Consider the following 15,297-nt stretch of genomic DNA (forward strand, 5'->3'; position numbering starts at 1 on the left):
CACTTGCCACTTTGGCTTGGCTTGGATTGAATTGAATCTCAGTGCAATAATAGTACGTTTGATGCTTAAGAGATGACGCCAGATGGTGCACGCTATCATCATCAGTGGCTGGAACGAGCAGACGACATTATTCCGGCAGTTTTTGGGGGTGCGATAACTACTCGAGGAAAAAAGAAATCTTATTTTTGTTGAGCAATGAGGGGGGTGCGAGAATTATGCGAGTAAATACGGTACCAGGAAAAATAATAAATCAGTGTCACAGCATCAAAATGCCTAGTAACAATAACGACCACAGTTATTCGTTATCCAGTGATGGGAAATCTGCACCAACTAAAAATTACTGTGCCACAAGTGGTTTTGGAATCAAAGCTAATGTTGACAGCGTGCATCGTGAGTGGAAGTCATTCCCATCACTACAGTATCCCGTCAGTGCGTCTCGGCATGTATTTCTACCAGGATCCTATCACTTGACTTTATTTAACAGTCATCTTCTGGATGTTCCTGCTCAACTTTTAAAATTATTGCTCATTCCCTCACTTGATGCTTTGCCAATGCCCTCTTTTCATTGCAGTGTATCGGTCTGTCCATCTCGCTGAAGCCTGAACAAATTCGAGAGCTGGCGAAGGAAATTAATGACACAATAGCCAGCCTGACTGACATCGATGCCATCTTGAGAGAAACTGGGGACGATCTCAGGCTTGCAAAAGACCTCAAGGCACAAGCAGATCGTGCTAGGTATGTCTGCTAAGTGTAAAATTCTTGACATGATAGCCGGTGACAGTATTGAGATAGCCACGAGGCACGACTATAATGATCAGATCCACAATCAGCATAAACAATACGCATCTGAAAGCTGGGCACAGTGCGCAGGCTGCCAAAGTTGGAATTCATTCTTTATCAAGTGCAATGGCGCCACAGTACAGTTCAACTTTTCCATTAGGCATTAGCTTTGTTGGTACTTTGGTCACCAGCTCAATAGAGACGTGAAGATAAGTCTTTGCCTGCAGCCTATAGTTGCTCTAATAATATTGTTCTCTCTTATTGGTTTTGGTTAATTGGAAGTGAACTTTCTATGGAAATATGACCTTGATAAAGAGCTTCCACTTCTCAAAGTAAAAAAAAAATGCAATTACGTTTCGCTTTCTGTCGAGAAACACGGTTAACACCCTTTATTTATGAGGCGGGAAAAGAAATTGAGAAAGGCACTCGTTAACTTTTCTTCTTTTGATTGGCTACTTGCACAGGACAATGGCAAACAAGATCTTGGACACTGCCAAGGAGGTCTTGCAGAACCTGGATGATGCCGCGGAAGCCCAAGGCAGGGCCAAGGAGGCTATTGACCAGGCACGACAGCACATCAACACGGCCGAGGAAGATCTTGCTCAGGTAATGTGCCTGCTCGCATTGCGGACAGGGCTGGAGAATCGTATCATGTGACTTGACTTATGCTCACTGCAGATTGAAGATGCTGCCTACAAAGCACAGGGTGTAGCCAACCGGTCGCTGGATCAGGTGGGAGGACTGCAAGACCGACTGGCCGAGCTCAAGAAGCAGTACACCCAGAACAACCTGGATGCTCGCAAGGCGGACAACGAAGCAAAGGGGGCCGAGCGTATGGCAGGACAAGCACACGCTGTATGTCCTTGCTTACTGTACTTCACAATCGTGGAGCTAAATTACTGGATTTACTTTATAAAAACAGAAAAATAGGCCAGGAAAAGCATAGAGGATGTTAAGTGTTGTCAATCATTGTCTCTAACTGTTGTATCCTAATTGTGATGCAATTTATGTCACAATTAGTCACATAAAACAAGAATTGACATTCTCTATGCTTTTTTAGTATAGTTGTCTGTCTTATTTGTGTGTATCTAACAAGCAAGCGAGCCCTGAACAAACACTGCTTCTTTTGTAGATATTCATTGTGGTACTTAACAATGACTATTTTTGCTTTGAAAAATCAACATGTGAGTAAATAATGTTTCTTTTTTTTTTTTTAGAGCATGAATAATGCACGAGCTAAGAAACATGAGAGGTCAACTTTCAACAGTGTTTGGGGAGACACTGCTCCTAAAAAAAAAGCTTTTATTTTTTTAATTGATTTTGATGAAACTGGGTGAGTTTTTTATATACTTTTTATATACTGATTTCAAGTATGCAGTTATTTTTCTTGTATAAAGTGTACTTTTAAAAATTTTAAATATTTCATGTGCCTTTTAGGAATCACTAGCTTTTTCTAAACTGAGAAAGCTACAAAGTAAATCACCATATCACGATAATCTGGAATTATAATAATTTGGAATCAGAGGGCAACAAAGGTGAATGTTCTAAATCTATTTTAACAAGAATTTCGGTACAATGAACATTTGTGAGTGAGTCAATTTCAAGCTTTCAAACTAGGATTTTACTGCCAAATGTTCAACATGCCATCACTTTTCTTCTAATGGGTTTAGAACAACCTTTTTTGTCACACCACAATCAGCTCTAATTCTACAGTATTGTGATATGGTAATGTACTTTGTAATTTTCTCAGTTTAGAAAAAAAAAATTGCTCCCCAAAAAGCACATGAAATAATTTGTATCTTAAGAACTACACTTTATACATGAAAAATGATTGTATATATGAAATCAGCACACAAATGCACCAAGTTTCATCAAAGTTGATTAAGAAATGAAAAATAATTGCTTAAGTGCCTTGTCTCCTTTCTAGAACAACAAACACTATTTGATACAGGCTACCATTATGAGCTATGTTTATGGACAATTTTTTGTGAGAAAAGTTCAGAAGCAAAGTGTTCATCGTGATAAGCACTTTGCCTCTGTATGGTCACGCAGTCCCATTTTTTTTTTTTTTTCTGAGTTCGCATAAAGAGAACATGAACATGAACCACTTTGTGAACCCGAAACAGAAAACATTATCGAGGCCTGCTCATTTATTTGACTTGGAAAATAATGCTTGATCACCTAATAGCTGTTTCCTTTGAAATCTAAGATAGTTAGTCATAATGGTGGATAGAGAGCTGCTGTGACTTAAAGCACAACTCTCTGCCGCGACACACGTCACTGTCGTGACAATGTAGCCATGAATTTCACACTCCGATCACTAGAGCTTTCTGCCTCTTGTGTGTCTTTGCATAGGAAGCTGAAGATTTGGAAGCCGAGTACAACAGGGCTGTTTTAGACCTGGGCAACAAGTCTTCAGCTAGCGGAGACATGAAAGACAGGGCTGAGAAGCTACGGGAACGAGCCCGGAAGCTTGCGGAAGGTGTCAACACCAAGGCCCAGCAACTGCAAGGTCAGCATCACTTTGGGGAGATAGTTTTTTTGTGTGTCTATGTTTCTTTCTTTTTTTTCAAGTTTGCAGCGAAAAGAAAACATAACCTCAGTATTAGTATAAAGGCTGTTTGCTAGTGTCTCGTCACTGGCACATTGAGCGTATCTTTGCAATAGCGTTAAAGAGCTTGTTTTGCAGAAATTCCGGCTTCAGCTTTGTTCTCGCATCATTGGCTGTGGTTTTAAAAAATGAGTGTTGCCTCTGAGTGAAAGTACGAGGCAAATTCAAAAAGTAAAAAAATAATTAAAATGTCCAGTTGGAGTGGGAATCGAACCCAGGTCTTCTGCATGGTAAGCAGGTGTTCAGCTACAGAGCCACGCCAATGCTCGACCCAGTTTTGGAAAAAAAAAACTTATACAAATGTCACATAGTGTGGGGAGACTCTTTAACTCGTGTAATACCTATTGCATGGCAGAACAGGCATCAAAGCATGCGCATGGCGCAACGAGTGGGTACATGTTTTAAAAGCCCAATGCGATGCCCTCAGGCTTAATTATTAATCAGCATCAATAAAGTGCGTAGCTGTGCAGCTGTATTTGTTGCCTTATGGACGTGTAATGGGTACTTCGCCAATATGCAAAAGGAAGAATTACGGCAGAGTGAGCACTTTGCAACTGTACTTGTAGTAGAGGATTCTGAAGTAGTTTGAAATGACCAATTTTACGCACACTGGCATTTCTTTGGCTGCGGCACGTTTGAGGTGTTCACCTAGTAGTGAAGCCATTGAGAAGGCAATGCGAATGAGGCCTGATTTGCATTCTGCTCTTGAACGTGAAGTTGAAGCATCCTCCAAGTGTTTATTTTCTTTTTCTCTGTTTTGCATTTGCCCAGGCATGGAGGACGAATTTGATGAGAACGAGCAGCGACTCAAGGACTACTCCGGCATCCTGGAGCAGCTCAACCAAGAGATGATGGATCATCTGCAGCGCATCGATCAGCGGTCCACTTATTATCGCGACTGCCAGAACTAATACTCCTGTGTAGCCGAGCCTCCCTGGGGGCGCCAAGTGCAACGTCACGCGTTGTGCTCTGGTTGGCTCTGTTGAAGCTCAGCACAAGGCAGCATAGTACTTGATTTCCAAAGAAAAATGCAGACGGAAAGTGAGCATTTTTTTGCCCCCATTAACAGTGGTGACGGAAAATCGGCAGTTTGCAAAATCGCGTAGATGTAGCTTTAAGAGTAGTGTGCGTTTCATGCAGTAGATCTGAAATAAATTATTGCCACGTTAACTTGGCGGTAGTAACCGTTCAAACAAGCAAGTGCGATAAATTATAGAGGCATTACATCATACCTCTTTACTGATTCAAGCGTGCAGATCCACACTGCAGTTGTGTGTATCGCATTCTGTAAGGAATATGTGCTACCTCTCAGGTGCAGAAGGTGTGGCTCACCCTTTTAAAAAATGCTCATTTTCTGCTACCGATAGTAGTTATTCAAGCAAACAGTACTTGTTTGCTTTTACCATGAGTACCGACTGCTTGGATCACTGTAACAGTTGCGTCAACTCATCTAATAGACCAGTTAAGAACTGATTATGTCTTGAGCGCTAGACACTGGTCTTGCGTGAGCTCAGATTTTTTCGGAGTGCAGTGCAAAGGACAAAAAGAAATTTGATCTGTCTCAAAGCTCTGCTGCCCATTGTCAAAAGAAATTGTGCAGAACCAAGGAAATGCTGGAATCGTGGAAGGGCTGACCAAATGAATGACAGCATATCTTTTTCTTTCCTCAGCTTGCTTTATTCATAGAAAATAGCAGCAAAACTTGTGCTCCTTTGACCACTTGATTATTTGGTGGGCTGCATAATCAGTGTGAGCACCTGTTTGTCATGCTTTATATTCACTTGAATTGCGGGGAAGATTCTTGTGATGCCCAGACAGTTGATCATGGTAGTCATCAAGTGGCTCTAGCACAAAATATATTTGTGGTAAATTAGCAATGTGATGAAGTATCTCTCTTGCCTTTTTCTTGTGCTCAAGAATTTTGTACTCATGCCAAGCCAATCACAAGTCAAACTAGCGCACATTGCTGTTTAAATGTACTTATTTTCTTCAACTTTCATATTGATACAGCCCAGCTGTTTTTTAACTCACTGCCAGTTAACTGAGTAAATCAGCTGTCACAAGTAAAAATATTTTTCAAGTGAGCACCCATTATTGCCTTCCTTTAAGTGCACCAATTATTACTTTGAAGTGTTGACTCTGCTGTTTGATAAGCACAAAGCAAACTCTTGCTGTCCATCTCACTCGTCATATATCTGTATTTAATGAAACAAACCAACCCACATAATCAAAATGTGTACTCATAACGGTGGAATGGAATCAATAGAGAAAAAAAAAATAAAAGAAAAAATATTCCAGCATAAGGGCCTTGTGTGTTGTACGCAGTTGTACGTGTTGCGATGTGCAGAGTGTGCTGCCGTGAGAACCCGCGCATATTTGCCGAAACTCTTCGTTTTCTAAACCAGTGATCTTCGATGCAGAACCGGAGCAGTGCAATCTTCGTGTTTTCTATGCTGTGCAACTATTTTTTTTTTTTTCTTACAAGTTTATTGTCAACCTTGTGGCAAGCCTGACCAGGTACACTTGAGCAATATGCCTTACCCTGGAGTAACAGCATTCAGAAGCTCTCCCCCCTTGGTAGCTACAAGCGTAAACGAGTATTCCCAAAAGCGATGCCGAAGGTGCAGGTAACTCCCAAAAGTGGTCGGTTAAGAATGCATCCCTAGTAGTGGCCAGTTTGGTTCATCTCATGGGCTGGACTGGTACACTCGCTTAGACGATCAGCATCATCATAAAAGGAAAAAAAAAAATTGTCTATATCTACTGCCATCAGTGGCCTGCTCAGTTCAATAGTTGCTCGTGTCCTGTCTTTTGTGTTTTCTTTCGTCAAGTGTATAACAAAATGCATTTATTTTTCACGGCGTGCCTGGTAATTTCATTTATAAATTGCCATTCTTCCTACATACAAGCTGCATTTAGATGTTAAATATGAGATCTGCTAACTGTCGGCTATCTTTCATGGAAGCTATTTGACTTGCTTCTTCCAAATGTACCCAGTTTGGCCTAGTCGCATCTGGCCACCTCGAATGACATTCAGTGAATTGAACAGAGCTGGTCATTGAGGGTGCTACTCAAAGAATTACTACTGCTTTAAGTTTCGGAAAAAAACTATTGGAAGTGAGCAATATTTCTTGCCTCATCTGGGTGGAGGAATGCAACGCTACAGTCAGCTGAAGCACAAGAACACATTCTAAGTAACCACGTCGAAACCTTTTCTCTATTCTTCTTTAGCTCTGTATTCTTCTTTAGTGTATCTATTGTTGTGCTGTGTAGCCAACTGTTTCTTCTTTTTTTCCTTTTTCACAAAGGATAGACCTCGCACATGCCAGTACCACTGCCACTCACTTGCACATTGCTCATATGTTTTTTGTCCATGCTGCACATATGCATGCTTGCAAGTGTTGGGAAAACCTTTATCATGTATATTTAATGCCTTAGTATGCTTGTATGTTCCGTCCTCATTTTTTTTTCTCCCGCTTTATGATTCTATCTTGTTTGTGAGCCATACATATATATTTTTTAAAAATCGTATGCACAACTGTGCAAATCACTGCTATGTGCCACGATGTAGTGACTTGTCTCCTTCATCTTACACTGGTTAAAAAAAAGTGCCTTTTGTTTGTTGACAACCGATATTTGTTGGAATAAAAGAATGTGTGCCAAAATTGGGTGTGGGGAAATCGTTTCAACTTCGTTCAAGAAGGCACCTTGAAGTCTGGGCTGTATGTGGTTGGCAGGACCACGGGCACTTGGGTGATATAGAGAATGCATCTCATTTTTCTTTCTTTTTGCAGTGGTGAGAGAAGGAAATGGGTGAGGTGACGAGCAGAGTCTCCTTAGGTAGTATGTAGAATATAGTTTTACTGTAGGAGTGTACGTGGCAGGCGTCTTCCCAACGTGTATACGGGTGGCACCAGCATGGCGTCGTCTTGTTTTCAGCATTCGTCAACATCCCCAGTATGCCAGCGAAAGGCTCATCTGGTGACCACCGAAACAGTTGTTTGGCCTTAATAAAGTTTCTGTAATATTTGCTAATTCACTTCTGGCTAACCAGGGGGCAGCTGAAATATACGAAGACGCTGCAGAGGCACAACATCTGCACGTACGTAGCTCACTTTTTCGCACTATCACCTACAGTTCAAGGTGTTTGACCAACATATTAATTGTAAGACGCCATTGTAGTATTGATATAAGGCATCCATTATTTGAGGCGTCATAGAGCAGGTGAGCTTGATGCGAATATTTAGCCCCTCCGAATGTGTACGATAAAAGCTGTGAGCGAGTGAAAAAAATTTAAAAATAATAGTGTACACAATTTCCTCTGACGCGTTTGCATCACCGAAATGAGTGAAACTCGACCGAAAAAGACGACGCCCTTATCGCCTATGATAAAGCTCAGCTTTGGTCTGATGTGAAGGCATATGTTTCGTACGAGTTGCAGCGACGCGCGATCCGCTGTCCCTTCCGAACCATGTTCCCCTGAAAAGTTGGCTTCGCTTCAACAATGTCGAAAACTGGCCGAAGAAGTTTAGGCCCTTATCAGCAATAATAAGGCTCAATTTTTTTCTGACGTCCTACCTACCAAGACGGACCAAAGTGCTGTCCCTTCTGAGCTAAGTCTCCCCTGAAAAGTTGGCTTCGCTGCAACAAATGACGAAAACCGGCCAAAACAAGTTTAGGCCCGTATCAGCAATGATAAGGCTGAACTTTTTTCAAGCGTCACACCTTTCAAGACTGACCAAACTGCTGTACCTTCAGAGCTAAGTTTCCCCTGAGAAGTTGGCTTCGCTGCCACAATGTCGAAAACCGGCCGAAAAAAGTTTGGGCCCTTATCAGCGATGATAAGGCTCAACTTTTTTTCGGTCGTAACACCTTCAAAACTGACCAAACTGCTGTACCTTCCGAGCTAAGTATCTCCTGAGAAGTTGGCTTCGCCGCCAGAATGTCGAAAACCGACCGAAAAAGTTTGGGCCCTTATCAGCAATGATAAGGCTCAACTTTTTTCGGTCGTCACACCTTTCAAAACTGACCAAACTGCTGTACCTTCCAAGCTAAGTATCCCCTGAGAAGTTGGCTTCGCCGCAACAATGTCGAAAACCAGCCGAAAAAGTTTGGGCCCTTATCAGCAATGATAAGGCTTAACTTTTTTCTGACGTCATACCTTTCAAGACAGACCAAAATGCCATCTCTTCCGAGCTAAGTTTCCCCTGAGAAGTTAGTTGGCTTCGCCGCCACAATGTCGAAAAGCGGCCGAAAAAGTTTGGGCCCTTATCAGCAATGATAAGGCTCAACTTTTTTTGGTCGTAACACCTTTCAAAACTGACCAAACTGCTGTACCTTCCGAGCTAAGTTTCCCCAGAGAAGTTGGCTTCGCCGCCAGAATGTCAAAAACTGACTGAAAAAGTTTGGGCTCTTATCAGCAATGATAAGGCTCAACTTTTTTCTGACGTCATACCTTTCAAGACAGACCAAAATGTCGTCTCTTCCGAGCTAAGTTTCCCCTGAGAAGTTGGCTTCGCCGCCACAATGTCAAAAACCAGCCGAAAAAGTTTGGGCCCTTATCAGCAATGATAAGGCTAAACTTTTTTCGGTCGTCACCTTTCAAAACTGACCAAACTGCTGTACCTTCCGAGCTAAGTTTCCCCTGAGAAGTTGGCTTCGCCGCCACAATGTCAAAAACCAGCCGAAAAAGTTTGGGCCCTTATCAGCAATGATAAGGCTCAACTTTTTTCTGACGTCACACCTCTCAAGACGGACCAAACTGCTATCCTTTCCGAGCCAAGTTTACCCTGAAAAGTTGGCTTCACCACAACAAAGGGGTGTGGCGTCATAAAAAAGTTGAGCCTTATCATAGCTGATAAGGGCCTAAACTCTTTCGGCTGGTTTTCGGCATTTACTGCGGCGAAGCCAACTTTTCAGGAGAAATGTAGCCCGAAAGGGACAGCAGTTAGGTCCGTCTTGAGAGGTGTGACGTCAGAAAAAAGTTGTGCCTTATCATAACTGATATGGGCCTAAACTTTTTCGACTGGTTTTTGGCATCTGTTGCGGCGAAGCCAACTTCTCAGGGGATACTTAGCTCGGAAGGTACAGCAGTTTGGTCAGTTTTGAAAGGTGTTACGACCGAAAAAAGTTGAGCCTTATCATTGCTGATAAGGGCCCAAACTTTTTCGGTCGGTTTTCGACATTGTGGCGGTGAAGCCAACTTTTCTGGGGAAACTTAGCTCGGAAGGTACAGCAGCTTGGTCCGTCTTGGGAGATGTGACGTCAGAAAAAAGCTGTGCCTTATCATAACTGATAAGGACCTCAACTTTTTATCGCTGATTTTTGGCATTTGTCGCGGCAACGCCAACTTTTCAGGGGAAACGTAGCTCGGGACAGCAGTTAGGTCCGTCTTGAGAGGTGTGACGTCAGATCAAAGTTGAGCCCTATCATAGCTGATAAAGGTTTCAATTATCTCGACTGCTTTTCAGAATTTATTGTTCTTGAATATCTTAATTTGCGGCTCCTAAAAGCTGAATTGTATTTTGCTATTTATGCAAGCGTTTGTTCGTCAGGGGTTCGTAAAGCTGTATACAGACCTGGTGTTCGGTCCTCAGCGTGTATGGCCTTACCTTATTAACATGCCTAAGAGTCTACACACCACAGAATTGGTGTATTAGCAGAAAATCAGTCGTTGCTGAGGGAGGAAAAGTATGATGTTTAGTTTTAAAAATTTTAATGGTTTGGCAGTCCCATTTGAATCCTTTTTCCCCCTTTTTAGGACGGCCGTATCCCTCGGCGCGAGACAGAAGCAACGAATGGTAATCTTTCGCCAGGATGTTGTGGCCTATGGTGCGCAGGCCTCATTTGGGGCAATATTTAGGGATCAATACAAACAAAAAGACACAACTTGCGGTCTGTGCAGTCATCCACATCCTGGAAAAATGCAGAGTGCCACTGGGATTCAATCCCGGTACAGTCGGTAGTGCAAGCCTACGCTTCAGTGCCGCTGTTGCTCCTTCGTACACTTACCTCTACAGCATTCTTGGCCAAGATAATAAATTTATAGGCTTTAGATAGTGCAAGTTTTTTTTTTTAAAGCTTCATGCCGTTTTAATTCAAGTGAATTTTCTGAGCATTTCTGAGAATTGGTAATCTCGATTTTTTTTCACTTTTCATAGTTTTCATGTTAAAAATTGTTTATAGGAAAACAAGGAAGATACACTGGTGCAGAGATGTACGAGAAACTCGTGGAGGTGTGTACGGTACTTCCAACAAATGTAACCCTAAAAGAACACAGTAAACAAGGACATGTGCATTGCATATTTTTATTTTCTTACGTGTGCAGCGACACCGCTTTGTCACGCAATGAAGTGGGCAGCTACTTGTCAGGCAAGAAATTGCGCCTTACTTTGAACATACAAGAGAGGGACGGAAACTGGACTTTGGTTAACATCGAGACGCGCACGACACTGCACAGGTGGGGCACACACACATGCCACATGGTACAAAGGGCAAAGAAAATTGAAAAAATATAGAACACCTTTGCATATTCAACACACACAGCTAAATGCACCATTTTCACGTCAGCTTTTTGTGTGTCGTGCTCCTAGCAAGCCCCTGAGGCATGTTGTTCCACTTAAAGGGACCTTAAAGAGATATCTATTCTTTGAAACTTTGATCTTCCCAAATTCCATGTAGTAAGTTGTTAACCAAACAGCAGTGGCAGTTAGTGTGGTGCTTTGTGTTCGAATGAATCATCACACATTTGAGCTGTTGTGGCTCATTAAAAGTATCTAGAACTTTACGTTGGCTCTTTTAGAACAGAATGTAGTCTACGTATCTATCTAATAAAATTTATCTAGACCATTGCAGACGATGGCAAGATCCGTGCATTTCACAGTGATCAATGAATGGAATGCAAAAACTTTTATTTCATGAAAGAACTTTCTAATGTAGAAAATTCAAAGCAGCTGCCTTTTGTACTGTACACAATTTCTGGCCTACCAAGCTGGCCGTCATGGGAAATTAGAAAAGAACAATGCACTAATACAGGACAAGCTAGTCTTTTCATTTATTTATTTATTTATTTATTTACAGAATACTGCAGGCTCACTTCAGAGCCCATGCAGGAGTGGAAATGAGCACTTGTAAAAAAAAAAAAAATCACAAGCAATCAGCAGACAAGGCACACAAAATTAATAAATGTAATAAATGTTTTCGTCTTAAAGTTATATATATAGAAAAATTCACGAAAAACTCAATGCAATACACGATGCAATCAGAACACACACTTTGCTAGACGTGTAACTGGGTGGGACGAAAAGAATAAAGTATTGCTAACCAGGGTTTATCTAAACATGGCATAATTTAAATTTGGCTACGCTGTTCTGAATTCTATGCTACTAGTTGACGTTGTAATGACTACTCTCATTCTTTAAACACAAAACATTCCACTAAGTCCACATTCTAAATGTGAAGTGTCAAGGTGTGTTGTAGGTTTTAGCTTACACCAATGCCTAACTAAGCCTCAAACGATATCTCATGTGCTGCAGTTTGCCAAAAAAAAATGTTGCAGACGATATAATCCTTAGGGAGGCCACAACATAAAAGGAAAATTATTCCAGGGCATCTAAAACAGCAAGCAAGAAAACAAACATATTTGATTACACTTGGACACAATAAAACTTAAAAACACGAACAGATTGTGCCTTCTGTGCTCAAATTAAAGGGCAGTGACAACTGCACAACCAAGATGAGATATCACGCAAGGGCCACAAGGAATGCGCATTCAGCACAGTATTGCCTGATAACATATCCACACTATAATGTGTGGCCACCCTGTAATTGTAACTGAAAAAGCTGCAGAGCATTTCACCAACTGCATTTCAGTTGCAATGACAGTGCAGATATTTAAGTTATATGAACGTGCCAGTTTGCAAATAGGCCAGTAGTGCAGTCCAGAACATTTTTTCCCCCATACGATTTTCATTAGCAGAAAAAGAAATGAAAGCGTTACTCCCATTTTTTTTGTAACTTCATGCAGGGACCAGAGCCCTGATTCGCATGTGTGACACCGAATGTCCTAGCTTTTTTCCATGCGATGCGTGTGCACATGCGTGCATGTCTGGATTTGGCCAGTGCAGCTCAGCACAAGTTATTAAATCTTGCTATTTTTTGTGTTTGGTTTTTCTTTGGAAAACTACAATGTACTCCATATTCATCAATACAAATTTCACCGGGGCCATACATATACTTTAAAGTGAGCTGATGTGATAGTTGTAAGGTAGAACTTGTGTCACTTGTCTTTCATCGTTATGCCTTTATGGTACTTCTTAGGTTTGGGAAGCTCCTTTGCTGTTATGCAGCAGTAGTAGTTCAGCAGTATGTTCAACCTAATTTACTCTTTAGTGTCCCTTTAACCGTTTGAAACAGGACTCGCCTTACTCACAACGTGACCCTGCCCAATGTAACAGGCAGGAGGCGACGAGCATAAACACAAGAGGCGTAAAAAACACGACAAGTTCAAAGACACCTGTTAGCACACAGAACTTGTTCCCAAGCAATGTTTTCCTTAAACACTTAAATGCACCATTATGAACACACAATTTGTGATTCGCGGTAGAAACACGGCGCTGTTACGTAAGAATGCTGGCGTTCTACTCCCGAAATGCATGGGGCTGCAACATGCGCTTCTTCCGCCACAAAGCACCCGCCTTGAAGAAGGCAAAGCAGCCAATGCCAACCACCTCGGTGCAAATGCTAAACTTCAAGGAAGGATTTCTCACAGGAGTAATGACACCCGTTTCCGAACTTGGTTAAAACAAATTTGAGAAGCACTTCCTGCACAATGATGGATGAGACTTGGTATGTAAGATGGGAAGAAAACACGAGATTTCCATTCTGATAATAAAGCTTAGTTTGGAATGCTGAACCTGGTGTTGTCAGCATCACTGCACTGTGACATGCTGGAAAAATTGCACTGCATAGCAATAAGGGCAAGAGGGATGCTAATAAATATAATCCTAAGTAATAACAGAGAGTGGCTACAACGCGCATTTCTTCAGGTTACACTCGTGTCTTGTAGCAGTACTGATCGCATATGGAGTGTGTCATGACTTCATGACTTCATGATGCATTTGCCTCCTGTATAACAGAAACAAACTGATTTGCAAAAGCATTTTCTAAAGCAACCAATTTAGGACAATATGATCCTTGCTCTTTATTTTTGTTTTAAAGACTTGGAGAGTGTGGGTTTTCTTTTACTAATGCAAAATAGAGAAAGCCGGAAATGTTTCAGTACTCCACCAAGCACAAGCAGTAGCTAAGGCGAGCCCAGACTTCCCCATCTCAGTCATGCATGTATTAAGAAATGTTCCAGTTGGGCAACCACCTAAAAGCACTGAAAAAAAAAATTGTTACCCTAAAAAAAAAGATTCTTGTAGCAGCAATAAACATATATCTGTCTTTTGCTCAGAAAGTGTTATAATCAGCAACGATGAGAATATGCAAGATAATTTGAGATGGCCAGTTTATGACTATCAGCAGAAAAAAAAAAAAAACAGCCAGCACACTCTTGTAAAGTGCCCCATTCACTTTTTACACCACAGAAAAATTAAATTTAACCATTTAGGCTAATTGACAAGCTTGTTGATGCTGGTTTTGTAATAGATACATTTTTAAAATGACAAGTTAGCTTGAAAGTGCTCTTGGTCCGGCAGATTTGTCGTGTCTAAAAAGAATTCTTCCATAAATTAGAAGTTACAAATTCATTACATTTGTTTCCTTCATGAACCCATAATCATCATCATCGTCAGCCAGACTACGCCCACTGCAGGGCAAAGGCCTATCCCATGATTCGTCATTCAACCCGAACCTATAGCATTGAAGAGTGTTGAAGAATGGGCACGTTGGTTCGTCCTACTTGAACTGGTATAGTGCTGGTCTGCTCAGTAATTTATTCTTTACCCTAATGCGCTATACCAGTTCAAAGGGTAGAACTAGCATTTTGTTTATTTTGGTACTTGCTGCGATTTTTTTACGGTCTCGGTCAATATTCTAATGTAGCTCAAATATGGCTTTTCTTGTTAAACTTAACTGCTTCAGTTCTCGTTAAACCTAACTGCTTCAGTTCTCGCCCAACAAGATCATTTCTGTACTTAATGACCACCTAAAGAAAAAAGAAACCAGAGCTACATTGAAGAAGAATGGCGATTTGGGCTAGTTGGTTTGAATTCATGGTAGTAAGGGCTGCAGCGCGAGCACGAATGTGCTAGAAGAAACAGACGAAAGTCGAGGCACGGAAGGCAAAGAGGACAACACGAGCGCTGTGTTGCCTCTTTGCCTTCCGTGCTGTGTTGCCTCTTTGCCTTCCGTGCCTCGACTTTGTCTGTTTCTTCTAGCACATTCGTGCTTGCGCTGCAGCCCTTATTACTATGAAACCAGAGCTAGCCTTGACGAGCTAAAGCTCTTGCTTAACTTTGTGAGTTGATACCATGCTCGATCGACGGTCATTTATCCCACGTAAAGACACAACTTGAGGATTTGCATGAACTTTGCTGTTTGAATGGCACAGCTTATGTTGGAATGAGTTGCCAAACAGAAGTATCCGTCACAATTTAGCAAAGAACATAACAGAGACACGTAGACGCAAATACACAAAATACTGAGAACCACAATAAAAGCATTGTATTGTAACAGACAGTGACCCGTTGGCTTCTAAAGCGCAAGAAAGTGGCACGAATGAAATAGTCAATCCGTGCAAGACTGCATTGGATCACTACTTCAAAGTGTGTGCCCGTTGGTTCAAGTGGTTGTGCTATTCCTGTCTTGCATTCGCCTAAGTCTCACTTCTGTAGAAATTTTCGCAACAAGAGTGACTGAGCGGTCCTGAATCCCATGAGCATCAATCGCATCAGCTATTCTTT

At 41.6% G+C, this 15,297-nt stretch overlaps 1 protein-coding gene across 5 annotated transcripts in view; it reads left to right on the plus strand.

Annotated features, from left to right (window-relative positions):
- The window catches only part of LanB1 (laminin subunit beta-1), a 49,172-nt gene extending 44,461 nt beyond the window's left edge, over positions 1-4,711 (plus strand). For all 5 annotated transcript variants that reach the window (XM_075873197.1, XM_075873200.1, XM_075873201.1 and 2 more), the window contains 5 exons: positions 572-735; positions 1,245-1,386; positions 1,459-1,635; positions 3,136-3,292; positions 4,163-4,711. In XM_075873197.1, coding sequence (XP_075729312.1) covers positions 572-735; positions 1,245-1,386; positions 1,459-1,635; positions 3,136-3,292; positions 4,163-4,302 — 780 coding nt within the window. In that variant the 3' untranslated portion in view covers positions 4,303-4,711. The remainder of the gene's footprint in view (positions 1-571; positions 736-1,244; positions 1,387-1,458; positions 1,636-3,135; positions 3,293-4,162) is intronic.
- Positions 4,712-15,297: the final 10,586 nt, after the last annotated feature.

This window comes from Rhipicephalus microplus, chromosome 9 (genome assembly GCF_043290135.1).
Source record: "Rhipicephalus microplus isolate Deutch F79 chromosome 9, USDA_Rmic, whole genome shotgun sequence".
Lineage (NCBI taxonomy): Eukaryota > Metazoa > Arthropoda > Arachnida > Ixodida > Ixodidae > Rhipicephalus > Rhipicephalus microplus.